Here is a 27,622-nt window from a genome sequence, read left to right as displayed (position 1 = left end):
GAGAAAGAAAACACTGGTAATCTAGACTGAAAATAGAGTCAACGTCTATCACCTCATTAATTTCCCTAACATTTTTCCCTCGTCCTCAACCACCCATCTTTTTCCCCTAGAGTCCCTTTTTCTCAAGATTGCCCTCTAGAGGGCACGCAAGCTCTACGTTTCTCGTTCTTCACTTTCGTTCGACGGTGGTCTTCATTTTGCGCATGTGCACACTTCGCCTTGAGGCCGTACCCTCTAGGTGGCTCCAGGGAAAGTTGCACCCACTGCGCCTGCGCACCCTCAGCCCCGCCCCTCCACCCCCTTCCCCGGAAACCCTTCCTTCCTACGCAGCCGCTACTGCCGCCGTGGTCGCTGGAGCTTTGCCTCTCTAGGCCGGTAGGGCCGCTCCTCCATGGTCCTGTCTGTCGGCCCCGTTTCAGGGGCCTGCCAGTGAGGCTGGGCCGTGCTCGGACCGTTCGATCCTCGGGCCCGTCACCGGTGAGTGAACCTCAGAGGATCTTGAGTAAGGGAGGGGCGGGAGCGGCCGAAATTGGGCAGCCTTCTCCTCACTCCGGGAACGCGTCTGTCCTCCCGCCTCCTCCCCCACTCCCGGAATGGGCTCGCCCCCTCCGCCCAGTCCCTCCTCCGGGGCAGGGCGGCGTTGCCATGGTGACGGCCGGCGGCTGAGCCCCGGCGTGTGTCCTCGCAGGTGCCGGAGCGGCCCGGACCCTATGGCGCGGCGGCGCTGACCCAGGCCCAGGGTGGCGGCCGGTCCCCAGGGCCGGCATGGCTGGCCAGTTTCGCAGCTACGTGTGGGACCCGTTGCTGATCCTGTCGCAGATTGTCCTCATGCAGACCGTCTATTACGGCTCGCTGGGCCTATGGTTAGCGCTGGTGGACGGGCTGGTGCGCAGCAGTCCCTCTCTGGACCAGATGTTCGACGCCGAGGTACCGTTCCTGGGCAGGCACGGGCGGGGTCTCGGTCACATCGGGTGAGCTTTGTGGTCGACACTACTGTGCTCTAGACCTGGCTGGGTCACCGTCCCGTTTTGTGGCCCTGGGGAAGTTACCTCACCTTTCTGAGCCTTACGTGCCCCATCCATACAGTAGAATGTCTGGTAACAGGCTGATTAGTTCAAAGGAAAGAGTCTGGGTGTTACAACAAATAGGCCTGTATTCCCGGCCATCTGGTACATTTCCTTTCTGACACTCAGAGAAAGTGACTTCACTTCTCTGAGCCCCAGATTCATGGCTGTCAAACTGGGGAGGCAGATGGATAAAAAAGCATTCATGGAGGTGTAATGGAAACTGCCTGGACTGTGGAGTTAGGCCTCTGTTTAAGTTCCAGTTACCAGCTGTGTGACTGGGGCAAGTGTTGTCATTTATGTGAACCTCAGTTTTCCTGTCTGCAAAAATCATGAGACCGGTAGTAGAGAGATCGTAGACTGCAGTACAAAGCGCCTGTACTTTGGATTGAGAAAAGCTTAGTTTTTCTGATCTAGGCCCACAACACTAGTTATGGGACTTTGGATAAAGTTGCTTCACCTTTCTGAGGCTATTTCCTCTTCTGGAAACTGGGCAGGACAATCCTCATCAGAATGTTATGAGGCCCGGAGGGCCTAGGAATGTGAAAGTGCCTTATAAAGTGTAATGGGGAGCTCAGAGGTGTTTGCATTGGAAAGGCAACTGTGGTTATGGTAATGAGCACAGTTCTCTGGAGCTGGGAGATCGGAGCTGGGATCTTTGTTCTTGATGCTTATTCTCTTATCCAGAAAGAGTAAGAATAACAGTAATAATAAATTTGCAAGGTTGTTGTGAGAATAACACAGGATTGGGGATGTCAGAGGCCTTTGTGAGCTGAAAGTGCTGAGCAGATGTTTGGTATTCAGTAGTGCTGTGTCAAACGTGATGGGGGTTGCACACCCACCAGGTGCCTAGGAGTAGCCTTCTAGGAGCCTCTGCCCTCCTGGGAAGGGCATGTGGGCATCCTGGGTTTTCTTGAAGAACCATCTCATGCACACAACTTCAATTCTAGATCAGGAGTTGGCAAAACCTTTTCTTGAGTGAGATAGCAAAGATTTAAGTCACAACTGTTCAGTTCTGCCATTGTTGTACAGAAGCAGCCATAGACAACACTGGGTGAATAAGTGTGGCAGTTAAGTAAAACTATTTACAAAAATAGATGCCTGGCCTGTGGGGCCATAGCTTGCTTTACTCCATTATAAAACTTACTCTTGCTGTGTACTTTGCCAGGTTACTTAACTTCTCTGAGCTTTTATTCCTCCTTTGTAACATGAGGATAATTATGTCTTCCTGGCTGCTGTGAGGGGTGAGATGGGGCACCATAATGGATAACTGTGAAAGCACCTTGCTGGAAATAGGCTGCCATACAGATGAATGGGTGTGTTGTCCTCTGTGCTTGGGGAAGAATGCTTGTTCCTTAGGAGGCCTGCCAGGGCCCTGGAGCCTACAGTTCTGCCAAGTCACTTCTCCAGCGTATTTCCATGTGTGATTTCCCCTTAGATCCTGGGTTTTTCCACTCCTCCAGGCCGGCTCTCCATGATGTCCTACATCCTCAATGCCCTCACCTGGTGAGTATCACCAGTTTTGCTCTCCAGCTTTTGGGGTCTTAGCTCTGAAACTAACTTCCTAAATTTGAACATGAGACAGGCCAGCACTTGTTCCTGGGGAGTGGTGGACTGAAGTGGCAGAGGCCAGTTCTGGGACTGGCTCTATCATAGGGGGTTCTTCTGTGGCTGTTCTGATTTATCTGGGACGTTCTTATGTCACTCTGCATGCTGCTTGTGGGACAGTTTCCATCTCATATCACTTCCCTGTGTGGAATGAGGTGAGGGAAGAATTGGACTGGGAGTTGGGAGAACTAGGTTCTATTCTTGGTCTGTGTGCCATCGGCAAAGCTCCTTCCTTCCTCTCTAGGCCTTGGACTCCTCATTGGTACATTGAGGGGTTTGACCGCGTAACGACTAAGGTCACTCACCACCACTCATGTCTTGTGAGGTAGTTTAACATAGTGATTAAGATCTCAGGCTGTGGAGGCAGAGTCACTTGACTCTAAATCTCAGCTTGTCTATGAACAAGTTCAAGCTTTGAATCCTAGCATAACTATGGACAAGTTCATCTCTCTAAGCCCCAGTTTCCTAATCAGTAAAAAGGCTGATAATGTTACCCATGCTGTAGCTATAAGACTTAGATGAGTTACTTTGTGGGAAGCACTTAGAACAATGCCTTGCCCATTACTATTCTTGACCTTTCACTGGAGATTGAAAACTAGTGGGCTGACATTGACCTAAATTTGGCTTCCAGATATGTTCTGTTTGGCTTATTGAGTTGTCAGCCCATGCATGGTGTTTAAAACATTTTTTCGCTTAGTTGAAATCAGGATATTTAAAAAAGTCCAGATTTCTGGCTTCTCTTGAAAAATTGGAAGAATTGACTGATTCTAGGCTGATCTGCTGTTATGATGATTTGCCCAGCTGTAGGTAGCTGTTGTCCCTGCTTTATGTACAATGTGTATGCTTCGGGGTGCCACAATGCCCACCAATCCCTGAGTGAAGTTGCCATTTATCATCAAGCTCATACTTTTGTATTTCTTCTGCCCAGCCTGTTCACTCTGCACATTACCTGCTAGGTTCTTCTAGGCAGCTAAGCATGTAACCCTTGCTTCACACTTACTTGCTTGCTTCTGACCATTCTGCTGTCATCCGAACTGTCCCCACTCCCCAAATAATCTAAGGTTGGGACAACCCAGTGACAACTCACTGCTGTCCTCTCCCCACAGTGCCCTGGGCCTGCTGTACTTCATCCGGCGAGGGAAGCAGTGTCTGGATTTCACTGTCACTGTCCATTTCTTTCACCTCCTGGGCTGCTGGTTCTACAGCTCCCGTTTCCCCTCGGCGCTGACCTGGTGGCTGGTGCAAGCTGTGTGCATTGCTCTCATGGCTGTCATCGGGGAGTACCTGTGCATGCGGACGGAGCTCAAGGAGATCCCCCTCAACTCAGCACCTAAATCCAATGTCTAGAATCGGGTCCATTGGACACCCCGCTGGGCACTTGGCCCCTCCCCCACCCACACACACACCTTGGGCTGCTCAGACCCTCCAGATGAGGTTCAGCCCAGACCTGAGAGGAACCCTGGAAATGTGAAGTCTCTGTTGGTGTGGGAGAGACGGTGAGGCCCCGTCAAGAAGGCAGGTAGCAGTCAGGGTCACAGCTGCAAGAACGGCCAATGTCTGCTGAAGCCTTGGTGTCTGGGAGGTTGGCAAAGAGACGTCTTTCAGGGTAATAACAGAATTGGAACTGTGTCACTCTTGAGCCACCATACCTGTCACCAGCCTATTATTTAAAAAAAGAAAAAAATCAAGGATATCTGATTGGAGCAAATCATTCTTCCAGTCATGTGTCTTCCCTCCGGGGACAGCTGTTACCTTTGTCGTGTTGCTGAACCACAGCTCTTCTGTTGGAGAAGCTCTTGGTTTCTGGATCCATAGCTACAGAAAGAGATGTGGGTGCAAAGTACCTGGCTGCTGTTGGGAGAGGATGGCAGATGGAGCAAGGAAAGCAAGCACAAGGAAAATGCACAGTCCGTGTCCTGTGACACGCATGTGCGCACACCCATGAGCCCATGATTAACTTCCTGCCAGTGCCCTCTGCTGGGTCCACACCCTGCTGCCAGCTTTCATCAGCAGGGCGCACAGAAGAATCCCAGGATTGGCCCATTTAACCCTCACATGATAGTGACTGCCTTGTCTCTAGGAGTTACCAGGCACCCCACCTCCCCCTGGACCTCGGGTCTACAGTGGTTCCCTTTTCCTGCTTCACTTGGAATCCTGCAGTGGGAAGGGTGTGACGGGTGCCCAGAGACAGGAAGCCCAGCCTTTCAGTCCCAACTGCGTCAGTAGTGCTGAGGGAGATAGGAATTTGCTGCTAGGATTTTTCTTTGGAGTGGAGTGTCCTCTGTGAGAGGCTTGCAGCTGGCCTTCCTGTGTACATAAATACAGTCTTTTCCACAGTTCTGCCTGTGCTTCACTTTGTAATGCTGTGGTTGGGACTGAGAGGTCTGCATGACCAGACAAAGGCACTATGAAGAATTATTTGGCCATCTTCTTATTTCCTGGCCCCCAGATCATTCTTCCATTTGGTTAAAATACTAAGTGTGGGGAATTCCTATGTCCCACACCTTCCACCTGCAGCCTCCTCTCCTATGCCTCAGGTGAACTGCCATGACTTTAGGATTTCCTGCCCACTTGGCAGTGACCTTTGAACATGTCCAGTGGAACACTGCTGCATTGAAACCATCCGTGTTCCTCTTTGGGTCCTCCAGGGCCTGCCCAAGAGAGTGGCCAGTTTTCAGCTTTCAGTGTTCCAGCCACCCAGATGAATTTTGCTGTCTCCCCAGGAATCTTCTCTAGCTTCCTGGCTTCCCACCCTGCACAGTAGAGTTGAAGCTGACAGGATGAAGATTTAAGAGTGAATGTACTTGGGTGGAGGCTGGGAAAGTGCTAGGGTGAGGCACCTCAGTGACTCAGGGTGCCCTGGCCAAGCTGGAGGGAAGCAGCTTGTTAATGAGATGCTAATCCTGGCTGCAGGGTCCAGGAGGTAAGATTAGTGAGATATCCTCTGGGTCAGTGGATTTCCCCACAGACACCAAGGCAGGTGACTTTGGAGGAACGCATCAGAGCACTCGGGTCCCTGGCTGCCGCCCCGCTGGGGCAGCTGGCAGTCGCAGCTGCAGCTCTCCTGGCACACCTCTTTAGGTGTTCTCTTCTGGGGTTTGTGCCTATTCTGCATATCTTCTCTGATGATAAAGCTGTGCCTCTAAAAATCAAAAATTTGATTTTTAGAAACTGTCAGAAATCAGGGAAGCCTATTTTTTTCTCAGTAATAAACAATGACAGCTGAATGACAGTTGAGGGTCAAAAATATGTGACTTTAGATTTTTATGATTTCCAAAGTAACAATAAAAGCAGTGTCTAGATTCAAGTTCCAGAGAGGACTGGGCAGTGGCAGTGACATTTGTCATTTTAGTAATGAATAACATCTGAGTCCTTACTAGATGTCCAGCGGTGGGCTAAGTGCTTTACATCTCTGCTCACTTACTCTTCACAACAACCTTCTGAAGTAAGAAATATCTATATCTTACAGATGAGAAAACTAAGGAATTTGTCCATGGTTACATGTTAGGAGCTGGCGGAGCCAGGATTCGGGCTCTGGTAGTAACAAACTCATTCTGAAGACATTAATAGTTAAAGGATATTTAAGTTCTTATTGGTTAAACAATCACATTAAAATCATACCTTCACATCCTACTGTACTGTTTTAAATACTAAGGATGTTGAGTAATTTATAAACATTACTAGCTTTTTAAGAAAAACTAGTATATAGTACAATAAATATGGCCACAGATAATGGAAGCGAGTGCAAGACTGTAGGAAATGTTTTTATTTCCAAAGGATAAAGGGAAGTTACCAAGTTACCTCTCCCCCCACCCCCCACTGAGTTGGTATATATCTTGGCTTTGTCTCAAGTCTGGACCTCCCTTCATCCCACCTACCACTTCAACTTGGGCCATTTGGAGAGAGAAGTAGAGACTAGTACATACCTGGTGATTAGAATAGTTCATAGGTTGGAAGGAGGATGGGAAAGGAGAAAGGGATATCTAGCTCAAAGGGTTCCTCTGACACCCTAGTTCCAGGCAGCCCTGCCCAGATTAGAACCAAATGGAGGCCAGGATGGCAGCCAGAAGACACCTGGAGGAAGTGTGGGAAGCTCCAGGTCCCCATGAGTCCTACCAGATGCGCAGTGCAAACAGGCACCCCTGGAAGCAGTTTTTTTGACTCCTCAGTGACCCCAAGATCAGGGTGGCTTCTTTCTGGCTAGCCCAGAGGGCAGTCAGTGCACAGGTGTGGACCTCCTCCCTGTGTCTCTAGTCCAAGGACCACACCCTCAGCAACAGGGCAAGTGGGGACAGATTCAGGGCACAAGACAGGCTTTCTGTTGAGAGGGATTTAAAAGCTGCTGTCCTGCTTGAGGTTTTCTTAGGAAAGCAGCAAAGGGTAGTGAAAACAGCATTGAGAGGAGGGACTTGAGAGTTTTAGTTCCTGTCCTGTGCTACCTGGACAAGTCAGAATTCTAGGTACTAGAAGGCTTCAGAGAGCTGCAGTGGAATGCAGGGTTAAGTCCCGGAGGACCGTTACCAGCTGTTACACCTTGCATAAGATACCTACCTGCCCCCTACCTTGGTTTACTCATTTGTAAAATGAAGATAGTAATAGTGCTTCCCTGGGTTGTTGAGGGGATTCAATGAGATACCATGTATAAAGCACTTAGCATAGTGCCCAACACATAGAAAATGATCCATAAATCAAGTAGTGATAGTTACTGCCCCTACTCCCCAACCATTTTACAGAGGAGACACCTTGTGACCCTCAAGTTTTTTCACCTGATAGATGGGGATCAGGCTTGCCTATGATCTAAATACAGCTACCAAGTACCAAACTCCTGTGTGCCGTGAACTGCAAAATTATCTATGTATATTCTCATTTAATCCAATGACATAAGCACCATTATTTCCCCATTTTGCAGACTAAGAAACAGGTTCAGGAATAAATGACTTTCCCTAATCACACAGCTGGTAAGAAGCGGGACCCGTCTACCTCACCAGCCCAATCCTCTCTCTACAGTCCAGTCAGTGTTTGAGTGGTACACAGTCCAGACTGGGAGGGGGACAAGTGCCATTTTAGCAAAAGGTTGTCAAAATAAGATTCTTTTTAACAAGCGGCTTGTTGCCTTAAGGTGGACAGGCAGGCAGCTGTCGGTAAGTGAGAAACAGGGTCAGTACCGGCCCTGGGGCTTTATTATGGCGCAGGGCCAGGGAGGAGGCAGGGGAAAATGCCAGACATTTGTCCAATACCCAGCAAACTGGCTTCGCCCACATTGAGCCTGATTTGCCCAAAGCCCTCTGGAATGGATATTAGAATGCCTATTGTAAAAACAGGTAAAATTGGCTCAGGTCATGTGACTTGTTAAAAGTCACTCAGATTCGCTTTAATTTTCCCATGGTTTACTAACTGTTACGGAGCCATTTCTGGGGTTGTCTTCTCTGATCCCCAGATATCTGTTGCAGTCTCCTGCCCAAATCAGACTCTTAACTGAGCCCAGCATAGGAGCCTCAGATTGGTTAAGGCAAGGGAGGGTGGTCGTGGGGAGACCCTACCTGTGGGTTTGTGGGAGGCAGGTTGCCCAAGGCACGAGTGCCTGCGTGGGTGGGGAGAAGGCTGGAAGGAGTGCCCTTTCAAGGGCATCTTCGTGGCCCCAGCGGTACCCTGGCCACGCTGGCTGTTAGCCTCAGCACACAGACACACCATAGCATTCCCCATGGGCAGCCCACACTGCCAGTCTTGCCCAGGCCCACGCCTTTCCAGTCCCTCCTCGGAGCTCCGCGGCCAGGCTCCCGTGAAGACTAGTGCAGGGGGCCTCTGACTGGGAGCCTTTTGGCTGGGGACGCGCTGCCCTGAGCGCCTGCTGATAGCGCACGTGGGGCGGAAGTTCATGCGCAGGTTGATGGAATAAATGGAAGGTGCTTGGGCAGAAAGATCGAGTACGGTTTATTTTCGAAGGTTGATGGGATTGATGATGTCCTGCTCAAGAGAACCGAAATAGAGACCTCCAGAACTTGGGCCGGAGTGCAGTGGACGTTATTGAGGTGGCAGTTTCGTGGGGGGTGCACCGCAGGGGAGCGTGGGGAGGCGGGGAAGGCGCCGCGGGGGCGCCCGGCCGGCCTTGTTACCCAGGCAGAGCTATCCTGCGCCAGGGCCCGGCTCCGACTGCGCCGCCCGGGGGAGAGGGGTTCCGTTTCCGTGCGCGCTGGCGCAGCGGATGCTCAGTCACGGTGCTGAGCACAGCTGGGGAGGGGGTGTGTGAGCAGGCGGGTTCCAGGGGAGTGCCTCCCGTCCCCCACTCCCCAATCCGGAGCTCTCGGGCACTGCCCTGGCTCCCTGCGGGAGGACTCTGCGCCCCTAGATGGCTGCGCCGCTTTTCCCAGGGCGCCCACTCGGCGCAGCTTGCCTCTAGGGAATATGGAGAATTATCGTCTTCACCCAGAAAAAGCCTGGACTCTCAGGGTTTTCCGCTCCCCAGCTGCTTGTTCAGTGCCCCGCAGGGGGTGACCCCAACCGGAGGGGGTCGACCAGGACTTGGGACTGGAGGGTGGACGTGCCGTGTCACACGGGAGCTGTAGAGATGCAGTACCAACTTCCCGCCTGACTCGGTGCCCCATGTGACCCAGGTGGGGCACATTTCAGGGCCCAGCTGACACCCGTTTATTGACACCCCGCATGGCACAATGAGCGTGAGTGACGGGCTGGACACTCCACTGCGCCTTTTTCCTCTCTTCGGAGAATAAACTGGAGAGCATCAAGCAGACCTAGAGTGGAGTTCTTGCTCCATACTTCCTCGCTGTGGGAGCCTGGGCGAGTCACCTCCCGTCTGGGCGCCGCTAGTCTCCATCTCCGTGGCTTGAAGGACCATTGTGGCGTACTTGGGCCTGTACCCAGAAAGCACCCGATAAATCTTCCCCTGTTATGACTTAATAGAGTGTATCACTCAGGAGGCCAGTTCGCTGGCTTTTTTTGTTCCAGGTGCTAGACTGACCTTGGGGGCCTGGGATGGGGTGGAAGAAGCCTGAAGTAGTGACGCGCCCCCCCCGCCCCGCCTTTGCTGAGGGCCCGTTTCCTCCAACGTCTCCAGCCCCAAACAGGCAGAGTCAGCGGTAGTATCTTCAGTGCCATATGGGAGATTTTATTTGTAGACTCGCAAATTTCCTGGTCCGTCCCTCCCGCTCAGATGATCCGCAATCTACCGCGTCGCCTCACAGCTCTGGCTGCCATCCAAGGTCGCACCACCTGCCAACAGAGACCTCGGTGTTAGGAGCCAAGAACGCCTCCAGGTGGCGCTGCCGCCCCAGGAGAGGCCTCAGGGACCAGGGCGCTGTGATGTCTGGCAGGTTTCGTGAAGGGGAAGCCTCTCCTTAGGGGGACCTCCAAGTTCATCACCCTCTTCCTTTCTTTCTCTCATGGAAGGGGCCGGGGCTGGAGTATTCCTTTTTCTTTCTGCTAAGGAACTTTTTGTTCAGAATAAATCTTAATGGAATCATGAATAAATAAAACAAATGGAGAGCTGATTTAGTCTAAGGGAATGGGAAGTGGCAAAGCCCTACTTGACCACTTCCCCTCTCCCCGCACTTGGAAATCCCTAAACCCACTTCCATCGACTTCTGACTGAGATTCTGAGCCATAGCAGTTGTGGCCCCGCGGAGGCCTCCAGGCAATGAGATGACCCACCTCAGAACCGACACTTCCAGTGCCCTTCCTTTCCCAGAGCCCCTGGACAGAGCCTGAGAAGCCCCTGCCTAGCCACCACCCCGCTGTGTGGCCTGGGTCAGTTGCCTCCCCTCTCTGGGCCTGAAGGTGGGGCCTCCTGGAGCTGCCAGCCACACCTCCAACAACTCTGGTTCTAAGTCCTCTGACTCTGGGGCCTTCCTCTCACCCTGGCCTGGTGGTGGCATCTGCATACCCTGTATGGGTGGAACATAGGCAACTCAAGCGATGCGGAGCAGAAGCGGGTGCAGCAGCGCTTGACCCAGCGCAGGGGGGATGATCTGCACATCACCCGGGGCCCTGGGAGGTGGACGCGCGTGGGCAGCCCCTCAAACCAGACCCACTGATCAGCTGCTTCCAGCTGCTTCATGTTCCCCATAGGAGTTCTTTGCTGGTGGGTCTTCAGGAAGTCGACTCCGGGGATCCTGGTGGGTGGTTGCCTCTCTTGAGCTCTGGAGCTACCGGTCAGGCTATGACCTTTCAATGTCATTGGAACCTTGGGCTCCACCTGCTCTTCTTTCTGTGGCACTGCTTCAGGTAGCTGCTCTGCCTTGTTCGTCTTTCCCAACCCCACCTCGGGCTCCCCTACGGACTTTAATTTCTTGGATTTCAGTTTGCTCTTGGGGCACCTCGCCTCCTGGAGCCCTTTGCTATTGTGTTCCAGTTTATTGCCGATGTCATCGTTCCTGTCAGGGAGAGGAAGGGCTGTCAGCAGAGCAGGACCAAATCCCTGGTCCTCTTGCCGAGCTCCGAGGCAGTTAGGGAGCCAGCTCAGGAGAGCCTGCTAAGAACTCTGGAGACAGCCTGAAAAGAAACTTCTTTACCACTCAGAGGCCTTATGCCTGGGAGCAGGGGATGTGCTCAGTACTGGTAGGAGGGATCTAAGCCGGAGAAGGGCAATAGCCAGTAGTTCAGACACCCAGAACACGTGTTGTCTGCATTCGCCACTGTGCTAGGGTTCTGCCTTTCTGACTGCAGTTATGGGGCAAACTAGTCCAGTCTTTTTTTCAAATTGTGTTCCAAGAAACCTTAGGGTACTGAGGAGATATCTCAAATGTCCCGGACCCCTGGGAGGGGCAGGATGAAGACAGGATAGCTCCCTCTCCAAGAACACAAATGGGGCTTGGGACAGATACTTTAAGTTCTGCTGCTTTCAGAAGGTTTGAAAACCATGGGACTAGATGATCCTGACACTTCTGCTAAGTTTCCTGATTGCCTTTATTGCAGAGGCCAACTCAGAGAGATCAGTGGAGTTAACCAGAGGTATTAAATGTTGAAAGGATTCTTTCCCAAAGGGTGTGTGTAACAGACTGGGTCCCCTGAAAAGTAGCACCATCATTCTGAGCATGTATGAAGAAGGAGTGAGGCCTCGGGCTCAAGATAATGACAATAATGGTAATAATGGCCATAGCTGATTGAGCGCCCACTGTGTGTCAGGCCCAGGACCTCCACAACAGTCCTGCAAAGTTAGAAGGCAGAGGGGCAGAGCAACTTGGAGAGCACAAGCTTTCAAGAGAGACAGACTGAGGTTCATATTCATTTCTGTCTCTTACCATCTGTGTGATTTGGAGCAAGAAATTTAGCCTCCTAGGGCCTTAGTTTTCTCATCTATAAAACTGGGATAATTCTGTCTACCTAATAGGACTGTTACGAAGAATAAATTAAATGAGAAAATGCTTGTTAAGTAGTTGGCATAGAACCTGGCACCTAGCAGGTGCCTGATGAATGTTAGCTTTTTTAATATTTCTGATGTGACTTCTGAGGGAACTGAGCCTCAGCAAGATGGACGGGTCGGCAGGTGAATCTCTGGGCTGTGTGGACCTGAGAGGGGGAGGAGGAGGATGAGGGGGCCCTCTGGTTTAGTGCTCCAGGTGCAGGTTAGTTGCATCATGGATGGTGATAGCTGTGGGCACAGCTTTAAAAGCAGACAGGAATGGCTTCAAATCCTAGCCCTGCCCCTTACCAGTTCAGTTAACTGGGACATGTCACTTCATCTCTTGAGCCTCAGCTCCCCATCAGTAAAATAGGGCTAATAAAAATACCCCTCTTGGAGGCTTCATGAAAACTAGGTTTTCTGAATTCCTTAGCACAGTGTCTGTTCCTAATAAAGATAGCTATTGTGTCCATGGCAGGGGCTATAGGTGGGCCGAGCTCACCCAGAAGAGATCCTGACGACCCTCAGAACCCTGAACAGTGAATTCCATCTTTTGGCCAGGTTATACAGTTCTTGGATCCGGGGGTTCGAGCTCTTGAGCAGCCTCAAGAGCGACAAGTTTTTTAATACCTGCCAGGGTCAAGAAACCAGGAAAACAGACTTCAGCTTTAGTAGGATAGCCACCCACTCCCCACCTGGACTTTGGCCCAACTCAGCTCAAGGCTGGGCCTGTGACTCCTGGGTCACTCAGCCTGCCAACCAGGAGCCCCACTGGGTGGGTGTGCAGGCTCTCCTAAGTGGGGATCAGAATGGGGCATCTCACTGTTTTAAGTCGGTTCCACTCAGTTCCTTTGCTGACAGGCCGCAGTACCATGTCCTGTGGTCCCTCCTCTTGCATCTGAGAGACAAGGAGAGAGCGCGCGCACCTGCACTGACACGGCAGGAGTCCCCCTCAGCACCTCACTACACTTCTCCATTTGATCAACCTCAGCCTGGGGTTTCTGTCACCTTGGCTCAGGAGCAGAAATGGGAGACGACTCTAAAGTTCTCGGCTGCCCTTCACCCTTCACCTCCCTCTCCCTCCCCCCCAAGCTGGAAGGCCCCTGCTCCAGGTGTGGTTCCATTCCTTGTTAAAGGCCCCCCTCCTCTGTCCAGTCCCAGGTCCAACCTCGGAATCCACTCTATTCTTAGGCCTCTTCTTGGCTGATGGACTCATACTGGGGCTATGGGGCCTCCAAGACAGATGGAGAAGAATGGTGCCAGGCACTGCCCACACCCTGCCCCTCTCAGTTCAGCCAGCACTCAGGCTGGGCAGCAGAGCGGCTGTGCTGGGGCTCCCAGGGAGGGGAACTGTGACATCACTGGAATGTGTGACAGTGACAGGGCTGGGTCTCCAAGGAGGGTGTGTGTGGGCAGAATGGAGGGTGGAGGGGGAGTGCTCCCACACCTCAGATGGGGTGCATCACCATCTCCCTGTGAGGTAAGAGAATTAGCCCCTTTTTTCATGAAGAAGCCAAGTTTTAGAGAGGTTAAGTAATTCACCCCAGGCCACCTGGATGAAGGTAGAACTGGAAACCTAAGGTCTGAGTTAACCCATGAAACCAGGGGCTCCTAACTGCGTTCACCTATCCATTCACATCACACATGTTGTCAGTGCACCTGCTATATGGCAGGTGCTGTTTTAAGCGCTAGAATAAAAGAAAATTCTCACCCTCAAGGAACTTATATTCTAGTGTAGGGGAAACAAAACAGTATGTGTGTGCTCGCAATGTTGAATAATTGGCTCTCTGAAACAAAGTGTGAAAATACATGTGCATTCAAGTTTTACTGATAAAATCTAAAATAATAAAATTCTACAATAGTCTTTATTGTAAAGTCCATAGAGCCAGTTCATTCTAACAATATACTTTTCTTGAATTTTGCCTAAACTAACTCTTGTATCCATAGCCAACCTATGGTTGTAACAGATGAACAGATGTTAGTTGCAACATGAATGTTGATGTTTTCATTTACATGAAAGAGTAAAAGAAAGTGGAAAAACAAAGATGTTGGAATTCCACTCATTCATCAATGACATGATCGACTTATTTGCTGTGTTGGATCAGAGTTTTCAAATACTGAAAGTATATTTTCTCAAAATTTTTTGGGTTTACATTGCTATTTACAGTGTAACAGCTGTAGACAGGACACATGTTTACATTTAATCTGCATTATTAACACCTCCTTCATTACCTTGATAAGAGTGGGCCAGGGATCAACAAATTTCTTCTGTAAATGGCAAGATAGTAAATATGTTAGGCTCTGCAGGCCATACAGTGGCAACTACTCAACTCTGCTATAGTATGAAAGTAGCCATAGGTAATATTTAAATGAGTGGGCATGGCTGTGTTGCAATAGAACTTTACATACAAAAAACAATAGTTGGAGGGCTGGATTAGGTCATGGCCAACCCTGGTCTGGACAAACAACTGAAGAGTAAATCAAAACCTGATTTATCATGTTCCCTGTTTCTATAGTGTAAATACTCATATCACAGCTGATTTCAAGCTACCAATGTGATGTTACTGAATGCAAAGCTGAACAGAAATGTACAGTAGCACACCCATTATATGTGTTTCTACTGTATTTCTACAGATATAAAGACTCTCAAGAACATAGATCATAGTAAAAGGTAATAAAAAGAAAGTGATGAGTTTGAGTATTTTTTACCTTTGTTTTTAATATCATTAATTTAATTTAATTTGTAGAATATAATTTTTAATGATGGCAATGCTTTACAACCCATCAGCAGAATTCCTAAAAAAATGTAATAGGCTTTTGCAAGCCCTTGCAAGTCTGATCCAGCATACCACTGTTAGGTCAGATAGATGTAAGTGTGTGCAGAAAAGTAAACAGCAGAGGGGACAGGGAGAGCAAAGATAGTCAGTTTGCTATAATTAAAAGGGTGGAATGGGAGAGATTCACCACCAAGATGAGATGTAAGCACAGGCCTGAAGCAGGCGAGGGAAAGAGAGTGGCGGTGGCAGGAGATGAGGCCGGCGAGTGCCATGAAGGACTGGGACACATAGTGGGAGACTTTAATAACTCTGGGCCGCCTACATTAGAATAACCTGAAGAGCTTGTGAAAAACAGTCTCTTGGGCACCACCATTCTGTCAGGCAAACTCAACCAAGTGTGAGAACCAGCTGGCTTCTAGGGTGGAGAGGAGTGTGTGCATAGGCAGTGCTTAGCTCTGCCTTTTCAGGGTGAGGGTCAAGCCCAGACTGCACTATAGCTTCCTACATATAAATGTCCTTATTAAGGTGAAGATGAGGGGATGGTTAAACATGCTGCGTGCAGCCCAGGGAAGAAACCGAGGAGGTGGCCAGGGAGGGAGGACACGGAAGACAAGCCCTTCCCCCTCCCTTCTGTCTACCCCAGTACTCCTTGGCTTCTGGGCCCAGTCAGGCATCTGTCTTCTTGTCGGCACAATTCCAACTCTTTATCATCTGGATTCTGCTGGAGTCTGGTGGGCTGTATCAAAATCATGTACACTTGCCATTCAGCCCCCTTGGTGCCAAGGGTTGCAGACCCACTGTGTGATAGGCACTCAGGGCAGCAACATCATGGACAGAGCATGCCTCCTCTCAAGAAGCTTACAGACCCCGGGGAGAGGTACTTCTAGAATATGGGCTCTGCAAGGGCAGGGGGTTTTGTCTGTTCTGTTCATCGATAAACCCCCAGAGCCTGGAATAATGCCTGGCAGATAATAGGTGCCCAATAAGTATTTTCTGAAAAAGTAAAATAATAGCATCACTTATAAGGGTAATCCTGGAACTGTTGGAACACAGAAGTGAGGGAAGTCTTTGTAGAAATGGTGATAAGGAAGGAGGAGGAGTAGAAGTCCAGGCAAAGGAGTGGGAGGTGGGCAAGGCGCTCTCAAAAGAGGGAATTTAAAAAATATAGGTGTGGAAGGGAATTATGAACAGCTGCATGCTGTTGGAGTAGAAAGTACAGACCAAGAGTGGCAGTGGCATTTTGAGGTAATTTTTATATACAAGGTGAAGTATGGATCAAAGTTCCTCTTTTCTACATAGATATATAATTATTCCAACACAATTTATTGAAAGGTTGTCTTCTCCCCCATTAAATTCCTTTGTACTTTTCTCAAAAGGCAGTTTCCCATATATGTGTGGATCTATTTCTAGACTCTCTATTCCATTCCACTGATCTGTATGTCTGTCCTTTGCCAATACCACACTCTCTTGATTCCTTTAGTAAGTCTCATGGTCTGTCTGGATTGCTATAGTGCTGTAACCTAATGCTTGGAATCTGTGTGTTCTCCAACTTTTCTGTTCTTTCTCAAAATTGTTCTGTCTATTGTACTTCATTTGCCTTTCTTTATAAATTTTAAAATCAGGTTGATTTCTACAAAATGTCCTAAGATTTCTACTCTGCCCCTCGGACTCACCATTCTGAGCCATCCTTTCTTTTTTGTGTGCATTTGCAGTTGATTTGCTTTCTCAGCCTGCTTATTGCCAGTAGCATCTTGAGGTTCAAAGCCCCTTTTCCCCTTTCTAAATTATGTATTAAACTTTTGAAATTATTATAGGTTTATAGGAAGTTACAAAAATAGTAGTTTCCTCCAGTGGTGACACCTTATATAGCTATACTGTAGTATGAAAAGCAGGAAATTGATATTAGCACAATACACAGACTGATTCAGATATGATCAGTTTTACATGCACTCACTGTGTGTACTCCATCACCACACAGATCTCCCTTGTGATATCCATCCCTCTCCCCACCATCCCATCCCTAATGCCTAGACACTTCTAATCTTTTCTCCATCTCTATAATTTTGTCATTTCAAGAATGTCGTATGAATAGAATCAAACAGTATGTAACCTTTTGAGATTGGCTTTTTTCATTCAGCATAATGCTGTAGAGATCCATCCAGATTGTTGTATGTATCAACAACAGTTCCTTTTAAACTTAAAAATAATCATTATAGATTCATAGAATGTTCCAAAAATTTATATGCAAAAGTCCTGTGTCTCCTTCACTCACATTCCTCCAATGGTAACATCTTGCATACATAATATAGTGCAATATCAAACCACCACAATGAACACAGCACAGTTCCATCATCCCAAGTCTCCCTCATGCTGTTTTTAGCCACACCTACTTCTCTTTCCTCCTAACTTAGCCCCTGGCAGCCCTCTCCATGTCTATAATCTTGCTGTTTCAATAATGTTATATAAATGGAATCATACATTATGTACAATTTCAAGCTTGCCTTTTTTCACTCAGAATAATGCCCTTGATATCCATCCATCCAGTGTGTAGAGCAATAATTTGTTCCTTTACTGCTGTGAATTATCCCACAATATGGATAGTCACAGTTGGTTTAATCATTCACTCACTGAAGAACATTTAGTGTTAAAAGCTATCTGCCTTGGTAGGGTGCCCCTTTCTCCATCCTTTGACAGGAGAGACAGGCTTTTCATGGGGGAGAGTTTTGTCTGTGCCTGTTTGGCATTTCCAGGTGGCAGTCTTCTCCAGCAACCTAGCAAAAAGAAAACCCAGGACTCACCGCTGTATCATTTGAGTACCAGGCTCCTAGTTGGTCTGCTTCTTATGTTTGTTTGTGCAGCATTTTAAGCTTTAGTGGGAGGGGTAGAGAGGAATGCATCTATCTAATCAGCCATCTTGCTTGGAACCGGAAATCCTTTTCATTTTGTGCTCTTTTTTCCCTATAAATCCAAGCTGGAATTGTTTCTGGGCATATAATCCTTTAAGAACTTGTGGATCACTCTGAATCTTATTCAGGTTCACTGTACTAGACAAAAGCCATGCTCACGATTTCTTTGAGACAAGCCCTTGTCTCCATTAGGCTTTTGCTGAAGTGGCTAAGGGATACCACCCTTAGTTTTCTAGAACCCCTATTGTCAGTCGGGATTTGTGAGGCACACCATAATTTCTTTAATCTGACTGACTAGTAGTACTCTGAGGCACTGCCTTGAATCTAAGAACCGCTGCTTTAGTTTCTCTCTCTCCTCCTGCATTTTACTACAAGGAGCAAGAAGAGACCAGGTGGCACCAGTGCTTTCCTTGGAAATATTCTTAGCTAGATCACCCACTTCCTTAGGCACATGTTCTGCTTTCCACTTGACTACAGGCCACAGGGTTGCTCAACTCTGTGCCACAACATAACAAGAATGCCTCCTCTCCCCCCCTGCCCAACAGTACTTACTACACTGGCCCATATGCCCTGGCTGAGATCTTACCAAGGCCTAAAGCTTCTAGTCACAGCTCTTCGGGGCACTGCAAGCTCTCAAAGTCTACTGCTCCGTTCTCATGCCACTCCCACATTTTAGAGTGCTGTGGCAGCAGCCCAACACCCCTGTACCAAAATCTTTCTATGTTATCTATTGCTGCAGAGAAAATTCTCCTGAAATCTGATCGTTAAAAACAAGAAATATTTATTATCTCAAAGGTTTTGAGCATCAGGAATCCAGGAATGCCCTAGACGCATGATTCTGCCTCCGTCTCTCACACGGCTGCAGCCATGGCCAGGTTCTGTCAGGGCCTGTGAATCTGCTTCCAGGCTCATGCGCGTGGTTGCTGGCAGGCCTCTGTTCTCCGGCTGTTGGCTGGATTCTTCGGTTCCTTGCCACGTGGGCCTCTCTGTAGGGCAGATGACAGCATAGTAGCTTGCTTGCCCAGAGTCAGTGATATAAGCAATAGAGAAAACACACCCAAGGTGGAAGCTGTGGTCTTTTTGTTATTAATCCTAATTTTGGTTTAATGTACCATTATTCCTGTCATATCTTATTGGCCACATAGCATAACCTTGATAACAGTACAAGAGAAGATGATACAAAGGTACGAATCAACACAAGGCAAGGCACATTGGGAGTTATTTTGGGGGCCGGTTGCTGCACTCCAATTTTATTCAATTCAAGATATTTTTCTAATTTCATTTTCAACTTCATCTTTGACTCCTTGGCTGTTTTGCAGTATTGTGTTTTATTTCCAAGTATTGGGGTGTTTCCAGATACCTCCCTGTTATTATTTATATTTTAATTCTTTTATAGTCATAAAACATATTTTGTCTGACTTAAATTCTTTAAAATTCATTGAGATTTGTTTTACGGCCCAGAATATGGTGATGTATCTTGGTGAATGTTTTACACGCAATTGAAAAAATGTTTATTCTGCTGTTGTTGGGTAAAGTGTTTTAAAAATATCAGAACAAGTTAGTTGATGATGTTCAGGTTTTCTATATCCTTACCTCTTTTTCTGTCAACTTGTTTTATTGATTACTGAAATAAAAGTGCTGAATTATCTAACTGTAATATAGATTTTTCTCTTATTTTAGGTGTATTGGTTTTTACTTCATTTATTTTTGACATTCTGCTATTAGATGCATACACATTTACAGTTATTTAGTCTTCTGTTGAACTGAACCTTTTATCATTATGTGGTAGCCCTCATCGCCACCAGTAATGGTCCTTTTGAAGTCTACTTTGTCTGATATTAACATTGTCCTTCCCATTTGCTTTGATTATTGTTGGCCTGATATATCTTATGCTATCCATTTACATTTACCCATATATTTCTTTAGAGTTAAATGAAGTTTCTTATAGACAGCATATTATTGACTTTTGCTTTTTTCCTCTGGTCTACTAGTCTGTCTTTTAATTGGTTGTCTTTCACTGGTACAGTTGGATTAAATCTTCCATCTTGATATATGTTTTCTGTTTTCCCATCTGTACTTTTTCACATTTTTCATCGTTTTCTTCCTTACTTTGGATTAATCTTTTTTTTTTTTTAGGGGAAAACCTCAACCTATTGGGTACAAAAAGTAGACAATAAGACTTACTGCATCTGATCGAGACAGTTTATTACTCATAGCACACCAGACAACATGAACATCAGCATAGTTGTGTGCTGGTCCTCCTGGCCCTATGTCCAGCAAGTGATGCAGTGGTCCCAGATGCATGGCACACACATGGTGGGGTTGTGCTGTGGCTGAGGAACCCAGGCCTGGCAGTTTTATAGCACGCTGTAAGCAATGCCTTTGTCTGAGAAAGATGTGATTGCATGTAACTCCTCTAATGGGATACCTGCTGTAATTCTTACGTTGGTTCCTCTGTAAGTAGTCTGTCTTTTTTCTCTCAAAACCTTCATGATTTTCTCTTTATCTTTGGTTTTAACCAGTTTGAATATGACAGACCCTATATTTTGTCTGTGTGTGGGGGCTTGCTTGTGTGTCTGTGTGTTTGTGTACTGGCATTTAACCATTTTTGGATTCTGTGAGTTTTTTCTCTCTTTGGTTCTCTCATTTTTTGGAAAGTTACTGGTCATCATTTCTACAAATAAATATGTGTATGTGTGTGTTTCTACCTATACTTTCTTCTCCTTCTGGGATTCAGATTACACACATGATAGTTTAGGAGCTTCTGTTCTGTTCGTCTCTTTTTCTCTTTCTGTTTCAGTCTGGGTAGTCTCTGTTGACCTATCTTCAAGTTTACTGATTCTGTCTTCAGCTGTATTAAGTTTACCAATGAGCTTATCTGCCAAAGGCATTCTGTATGTATCTCTGTTATATGTTTTTAAAATTTCTGGCATTTTCCATATGACTCTTATAGTCTCCATCTCTCTGCTAACACTCCCTTTCTGTTTATGCATGTTGTCCATATTTTCCAACATATTTTTAGAGCTGTTTTAAATTCTCTGTTAGATAACTCCACAGAGTTATCTGGTGCTGAGGTATGATTCTGTTTGGTTGTTTTATCTCTTGACAATAGGGTTTTCATTTTTTTGAAAATTGCTTTCTGTGTGTGTATAATTTTTGTATTGATTTCTGGACATAATATGTAGAACAGTAACATTGAGGTAAACATTATTTACCTTTCTGGAAACTGTCACCTCTCTCTTTTCTCAGGCCATTAGTGTGGAGCCTTTAGTCTTGTCTGGAGTTGAAATGGCTTTGGGCTTTGCTGTTTCTGTGATAATTTCACGTGTCTGTGACTCCAGTGTTTTCTGTACACTTAGGCTAGCCACAGTAATTCTGTAAAAATTGCAGCTGAATTCTTCCAACCTGTTTGCACAGAGACCTCTTCCTCCTCCTCCAGCTTCTCAAGTGTGCCAGGGCCTGCGTCCCGTATCTTCTTGGAGGTTCCTTGGAATTCAGGTTAATTGGTTGTCCTGCAACCTCAGCTCTCTGAAGGGTTCAACACAAGTTATAATTTTATAGATTACCTAACAATTTTAAAAGTTGTTATTAGTGTGGTAATGATACTCTTGCCAGATTCTGCATCCTAGATGGAAGCCACAAGTCTAAGCCATCTACTTGTTCACTTCTTTCATCTCTTTCTGCCACCTACTCCTGGGTCTGCTGCCTGTGGCTTTCTCTTGGCTAACATCCTTGCTGCATATCCTCCTGAATTATTTCTAGCTTGGTTGCTTTTTTTCCCCTCTGCTCCTTCATGTAGAATGTATCTGGCAAAGAGATGGGACAGAGGTTTCTGATCTGTCACCATCTTGGGGACAGTTCAAAATAATCCATGGAGTCCATGGGAGCTCTCATCCACTGTACTCCTGACTTGGCCTCATTCCTCTGTGCTGGGCAATAGGACTCCATTCATAAAACTGACCAAAACATTTCTTAGGAGATGAAAACTGAAACAGGATAAAAAGGGAACAGGCTGGGAATAGTGGTGACAAGCACAGTGTCTGGAAGTATACCTGGGTTCAGATTCCACTTCCGTCACTTAACTTGCTGTATGACCTCAGTCCCTTCATCTTTGTATTTCAGTTTCTGGATCTATACAATAGAAATAATAATAGTACTTACCTCACAAGATTGTTAAAAGGATTTAAAAAGTTAGTATATGAAAGGCACTTACAATTGTGACAGGTTCCTAGTAAGCTCTGTAGCAGGAGTACCTGGTAGGGCATACTTCCTGTAATTTCAGAAATTGGTAGAAGAAAGCAGTATCCTCCCTTTCTCAGAACCCATCACTACAAAATAACTAATGTTTATTAAGCAGCTCAAAGGGACCAAGCCCTGTACGAAGCATTTCATATGAATTATGTCATGAGAGGTAGGGGTTAATTATTCCTATCTAGTAAGCAGGAAAATCAAGGATCAGAGAAAGTAAGTGGTTACACCACCAGCTAGATGGAGAGCTGGGTTCCTAACCCAGGAGGGTCTGACTACCATGCCTGTACTCAACCACTGCACTCGTTGCCTCCCACAAACTAGTGCCCTTGCTGGTAAAACAGTAGGAAGCTGCTTGCTGTATTTCTCTCCCAGGCTTGTTTTAAGAGCTGAGTAACAGTAGAAGAGGCAGGGTTTTAGGTATTTGTACAGAGTGCTGGCCCCCCGACAGGGAAATCTGAACTGTGTCATGGCTTTTCACACCTCCATCCCTTTGCACACGCCCTCTCCCCTCTTCTCTGCTGGTTGAACTAATTTCTTCAAGACTCAGCTCAGATATCAGCGGGTAGATTATATTCTAACAATGGAAAGATTTTAAGTAGGGGGTTGGCAGTTCAGACTGGAGTTTAGAAATGAGGACTGACTGCTGTGTAGCAGGACCAGGGTGAGCACTGGAAAAACAGGCAGAAGGCTGCTGTAGGAGCCAAGGAGCCATGGCGGTGGAAACGGAGAGCAATGGTGGATGGAAAAGATACTTAGGAAAGAGAATAGACAGGAAGTGGAGGTGTATTTTAAAGCGGACAGGGAGGTGCCAAAGATGACTTCCTGGCTTTCTCGAGGATATTTGTGGAATGATCTAGTGACCCCACAGTACAAGCATCTCCGACACCCCTACCCCTGACTCCCGCGGCTTCTGAAGCTAAGAGCACTCGGGGATGGGTGGAAAGGAGGAAGAAGAGGATGGGCACGGTGTCGCCGTCCAGAAACCGCTAGACTGGACGCTTACGCTTTTCCCCGCTGCGCCCGCAGTTTGTGCCTCGCCTCAACACCCAGCCCGGACGTGCAGCGCCCCTCACAGCACCCTGGAGTTGGCTCCTCGCCGGCGTCTCGGGGCGCGGCACAGCGGCCCACCCCTCCAGCCCTGACCCGCCCCGTCCCGGCGCCCACCCCGCCCCGTACTCTGGAAGGCTGGGCGGCGGCTCTATCCAGTCCCGGAGCCGGGAATCGGGGGCCGCGGGGTGAGTCCCAGGGTCGAGAGGCCTTCGTCGCAGTGCACCTGCCCCGATGGGCGGCACCGGGTCAGTCCCTCCCCGCCCCGGCGGGTCCCCAGGCTCTCTTCCCCTGCGCTTGTGTCCTGGAGATGTGCGCACAGCAGCGTGGCAGGCCGGGTGGACGGGTGCGTGTCCGCAGCGTCGGGGCTGCGCGGGAGTCGGGGAGCAGCAAGAGCGCGTGGGCCGGGCTCGCGAGCGGGTCCCCGCGGCCGGGCTGCGCCGGCGGGCGGGGCGCGGCAAGTGTATCCGAGCGCGCAGGCCCCAGCGCGCGGCTGCGGCTGCCGGAGCCCCGCTCGTCGCGGGGAGGAAGGATGCGGGCCGGGAACTTTCCGCCCGCCCTGGAAGTCCGAGCGGTCGCGCGCGCAGGGGCTGCCCCCGGCCGCTGGGACAGCGGCGAGCGCGGGTGCCCGCCGCCCCTCCCCCACTTCCGCCTGCTGCCTCTTCCTCGTTCCCGGCTCCCAGGGCCTGTGCGTCCCGGGGGACACCCGGCGGCGCGGCCCCACCCTGGCCGGCGCGCATCGCTCCCACGCCCCCGCCGCCGTCTCGCCGGGGAGCACGGGCTGAGTCCGCGGGGGCCCCGGGCGCTGCAGGTAGGGGTTCCGCGGCGGCGGGCGCAGAGGCGGCGGCAGGGTCGGGCGGGGACGCGAGCACGCGTGGGGCTGCCGGGCGCTGCGCCGTCCTCCCTTCCCGCGGGTGCGGCGGGGCCCTTTTTAGGGAATTCTTTCTCTCCGGCTGACTCCAGGGAGGGCGGGGCGGAGACCCACTGGGCGCTCTCCATTTCACTGGCCCCGCGCGGTCCCTGGCAGTCTCCTGCCCCCAGATCTCTTCGGATCTCTTCACCCCTCTCGGCAGCACCCCTAGTCGCGTAAACAACTCCCTTCCTCTCTCCAGCACGCAGCTCGGTGGCCCCTTGGGACAGCCCCTTCCATGTCGGGGATTGATGGGGTTAGGGGGAGGAGAAGAGAGGGGGGCGTCCCGGAGTCCCTAGTCAGCGTCGGGCCCTCTCCCCTCCCCCCACCCCGCTGCAGGAGCAAACGGCCCAAGGGGCCCCGGGTATTTTTAGCGTGGTGACCTGGGCTGCAGCTCGAAGAGCCTTTCCCAGGAATCGGCGTCAGCGCCTCCCTCCTCCGCTGTCAGCGCGCAGCCACCAGGTGTCCCTACACTTCTTCGGCCCGACCTGGCACACTTGAGTTTGGGTCCCTCGTGGCCTGCCCCGGCGCCTGTGGAGATGGTCAGGGTCTCGCATAGGCTGAGTCCCATTGAGGCGGGGACGGCAGTGTGCGGAGATGCCCATCTGGTGCGCAAGCTAGATCTCTCTTGCCTCTGGTGGGCTCAGAGCCAGCTGCTCGACGGAGACTGAGCGAACGCGAGTGAATCCAAAGGGCCTGGGCTTGCCCCGAGCTGGTGTTCTGGAAAGCTCTCAGCACTGTGGGCCAGGAGGCTTGATCTGAATAGAACCCAGGACCCGCCCTTCCAGTTACTTCTCACTGACCGACTTCTCTGGGAGATGAGACAGGGAAATGTGTCGGGGAGGAGCTCAAATACAGAGCCGTGGGAGTGCAGAGAGGGGATGGGCGTCCTCTGCATAGCGCGTGTCAGAGCTTTACATTTCACAGAGCAACTTCACAGGCAGGGTCTTCTGTTTGCGCAGGTAGGATGATTGTGCTATTTTCAGTTGGGGAGACTGAGGCTAGAAAGATATTCCCTTCCGGACAGAGCCAAGTCTGGAAGTCAGGTCTGTGATGTAAGAGCAGGGTTGGGGAAGGGGAGGGTGATGGTGTGTGTGTGGGGGGGGGAGGCGGCCCTCTAACAGGATAGGCAGGAGTTGCAGCGCCAGGGGAAGAGACCTTCCACCCTGAGAGCTCTATGCTAGCCTCTACCCTGGCCTTCTGAGGGAAGGCTGGATCCATTACGTGGAAAATGTGCCTCCCCCATTTGGGCTGGACCAATCCCTCCGACTCTTCTCAGGTCATGATACTGAGACTCTGCCACTGGCTACATTCCCTGAATACAGAGGAGCCTCTTTTGCTGTGCCTGGAACTGGCATCCCCTTTGTGAAGCTAGCTAGGGTCAGCCCTGCGTCTGCACGAGCCTTGAAGTTTGTGGTAATGGGCTTTCTTGCAAGGAAGGGAAGGAGGTAGCCAAGTGCAAAAGTGTCCAGGTTGCAACCAGAGGCCCCACTGCTGGGATGCTGGTTGCATTGGGGCTCCTCAAGCCCCAGACCCCACTGTATCACCCCGTAACTTCATAGCTGTACTTGTTCTTCCATCCTCCAGGAGCTGACATGGACCCAAATCCTCGGGCAGCCCTGGAGCGCCAGCAGCTCCGCCTTCGGGAGCGTCAGAAATTCTTTGAGGACATTTTGCAGCCAGAGACAGAGTTTGTCTTCCCGCTCTCCCATCTGCATCTTGAGTCGCAGAGACGTAAGCTAAGTCCTAGGGAGAGGGACTCGGGTGGGGTAGGGAGGAAGGCTTATAGGTCCTGAATCTTAGGAGTCCCCTCTCCTCGTGTTTTCTTGGCCCTCTGAACTTCTGTCTCTGGACATGACACATATCTCTGACCATCCTGCTGGCTGCAGCCTGGGTCCTCCTGACATGCCCCCCCTCTTGATATGCAGCCCCCATAGGTAGTATCTCATCCATGGAAGTGAACGTGGACACACTGGAGCAAGTGGAATTTATTGACCTTGGGGATCAGGATGGAGCAGACGTGTTCTTGCCTTGCGAAGATCCTCCGCCCACCCCCCAGACGTCTGGTATGCCCCTGTGCTGTGGGAACTTTGGCATCAGTTAGCTAGAACTGGATGTCAGGGCTCTGAAGTGAAACTGACAAAGCTGGGAAGGGGAAGTACACACAGAGCGGCTGGAAGTGGGCGGGCATTTCTACCAAGGAATCTAGCCGTTCTGGTTTTAGGGAAGTTGACCCTGCAGGCAACTGGGTTACATACAGGTCTCCAATTCAGAATTCTAGGAATGCCCAACCCCCTTAGCTTTTGTTCATTTTACATGTGTGCAGTTAATGTAATTAATATAATTAAAACAACATAAAAAGGTAATTTTTGTATTAGTTTAAGCCGTTTTAGTCCTTTTAATATTAATTTTTATTGAACACTTTATTTGGCTTATAATACTGTGCTGAACTACATCTATTATCTCAGTCCTTACAGCATCCTGTTAGGGCAGCTGGTATTATACTCATTTTATGAAGAAGGGAATTAGACTCAGAAGTTGTCACACAGCCAGAAAATGGAAAAGCTGGGTTCAAACCATGGCTGTCTGACCCCAAAGCCCATACGCTTAACTTATGGTAGATATTCTTTTATTTAAAACTGCTGTATATATTGATGGCCTCTACCATGTGCCAGACATTTTATAAGAATTCTTAGACTTCATCCTCACAAACCTTCTGGAATGTAGGAATGTATCCCTTTTTCACAGAGGAGGAACAGCATCCTTGAGCGGAAAAGTGACTTGGCCAAAGCTGTAACTATGCAAGTGACATAGATAGAACCTGAACTCTTGAATTGGTTGAACTGACTCTAGGGTGCACACAGTGTGGGAAGTGCAAGGAACTGGGCATCAGGAGATCTGACTCTTTACTGGGCCAGCTAAGTGATTTTGGTCATGTCCCTGCCCCTCTCTGGGCTTCAGTCTGTCCTGGCCAGATGGTCTCTAACAGTCCACTAAAGCCCTGTTTGTGCCCTGACCAGCTCTTCTCTCTGGGCAGGAGTGGACGACCATCCAGAGGAGCTGGGCTTGCCACTGCCCACGCCAGACAGGACTGCATCCCGCACCTCCTCCTCATCTTCTGACCCCTCCACCAACCCACACAGTCCAAATCCCAGCGACGGCGGAGCAGACACGCCCTTGGCACAGTCTGATGAGGAGGGGGATGGGGCTGACGGAGAGGCAGAGCCGGGAGCCTGTAGCTAGCAGTGGGCCCCTACCCACAGACTGACTGAGCTGTCTGTTCCCCACGTGAGACCGTAGGCCCAACCAGACCTTTTGGAGAAGAGCAGACTCCTCGCAGTAGGCGCCAGAGGCAGGACAGGATGGTTGGATGTTGTACTTCTCTGGGAATTAACCCCCTTCTGCTTAACTGCTAACCTTTCCTTGCTGCCACACTCCCACCAGTTTTTGGCTTACTCCCAAGGTAGGGCGTACAAGTGAGGAGATGGAAGATGAGGCAGGACAAGATGCCACTGCTTTTCTTAGCGCTCCTCCCTCCCCCAGACCATCCTGCAGCCTTCTGATAGAGTCTCCTAAAGCAGTGTCTGTGAGTGGATGTGAACTCCTTAGCACTCCCAGTGCGATGGTGCTCCAGCCATCTTGCTTCCTTGCATCCTTTTTTTGGAAAAGGGCGTGGTAGAAATAATAAATAATAATATACCAAC

At 49.3% G+C, this 27,622-nt stretch overlaps 3 protein-coding genes across 9 annotated transcripts; 2 read left to right on the top strand and 1 right to left on the bottom strand.

Annotated features, from left to right (window-relative positions):
* The first annotated feature begins 314 nt into the window (after positions 1–314).
* SYS1 (SYS1 golgi trafficking protein) lies at positions 315–25,652 on the top strand. 2 transcript variants are annotated; one of them, XM_017642189.3, is made up of 4 exons: positions 315–477; positions 689–927; positions 2,503–2,570; positions 25,506–25,652. In XM_017642189.3, the coding sequence occupies exons 2-4, from the start codon at positions 766–768 to the stop codon at positions 25,510–25,512; spliced, it is 237 nt and encodes a 78-aa protein (XP_017497678.1). In that variant the 5' UTR covers positions 315–477; positions 689–765; the 3' UTR covers positions 25,513–25,652. The 2 variants fall into 2 exon arrangements, with proteins under 2 accessions (XP_017497678.1, XP_017497677.1); XM_017642188.3 differs by lacking the exon at positions 25,506–25,652 and adding an exon at positions 3,779–5,008.
* TP53TG5 (TP53 target 5) lies at positions 8,976–23,098 on the bottom strand. 6 transcript variants are annotated; one of them, XM_073236546.1, is made up of 7 exons: positions 22,965–23,034; positions 21,924–21,963; positions 21,763–21,841; positions 12,851–12,925; positions 12,530–12,657; positions 10,543–11,059; positions 8,976–9,899 (listed from the first exon to the last, which is right to left on the bottom strand). In XM_073236546.1, exons 4-7 carry the CDS (start codon positions 12,923–12,925, stop codon positions 9,837–9,839), a joined length of 783 nt encoding a protein of 260 aa, XP_073092647.1. In that variant the 5' UTR covers positions 21,763–21,841; positions 21,924–21,963; positions 22,965–23,034; the 3' UTR covers positions 8,976–9,836. The 6 variants fall into 6 exon arrangements, with proteins under 6 accessions (XP_073092647.1, XP_073092646.1, XP_073092648.1 ...); XM_073236545.1 differs by lacking the exon at positions 21,924–21,963 and having other exon boundaries at positions 22,965–23,098; XM_073236547.1 differs by lacking the exons at positions 21,763–21,841; positions 21,924–21,963; positions 22,965–23,034 and adding an exon at positions 13,196–13,548 and having other exon boundaries at positions 8,978–9,899; positions 10,543–10,570; positions 10,718–11,059.
* Positions 23,214–27,622, top strand: DBNDD2 (dysbindin domain containing 2). Its single transcript, XM_073236549.1, has 4 exons — positions 23,214–23,354; positions 25,506–25,652; positions 25,847–25,984; positions 26,956–27,622. The coding sequence occupies exons 1-4, from the start codon at positions 23,243–23,245 to the stop codon at positions 27,159–27,161; spliced, it is 603 nt and encodes a 200-aa protein (XP_073092650.1). The 5' UTR covers positions 23,214–23,242; the 3' UTR covers positions 27,162–27,622.

Source organism: Manis javanica, chromosome 5 (assembly GCF_040802235.1).
Source record: "Manis javanica isolate MJ-LG chromosome 5, MJ_LKY, whole genome shotgun sequence".
NCBI lineage: Eukaryota > Metazoa > Chordata > Mammalia > Pholidota > Manidae > Manis > Manis javanica.
The sequence above is the reverse complement of the archived record's forward strand: the minus strand, read 5'-3'. Positions and strand labels throughout refer to the sequence as shown.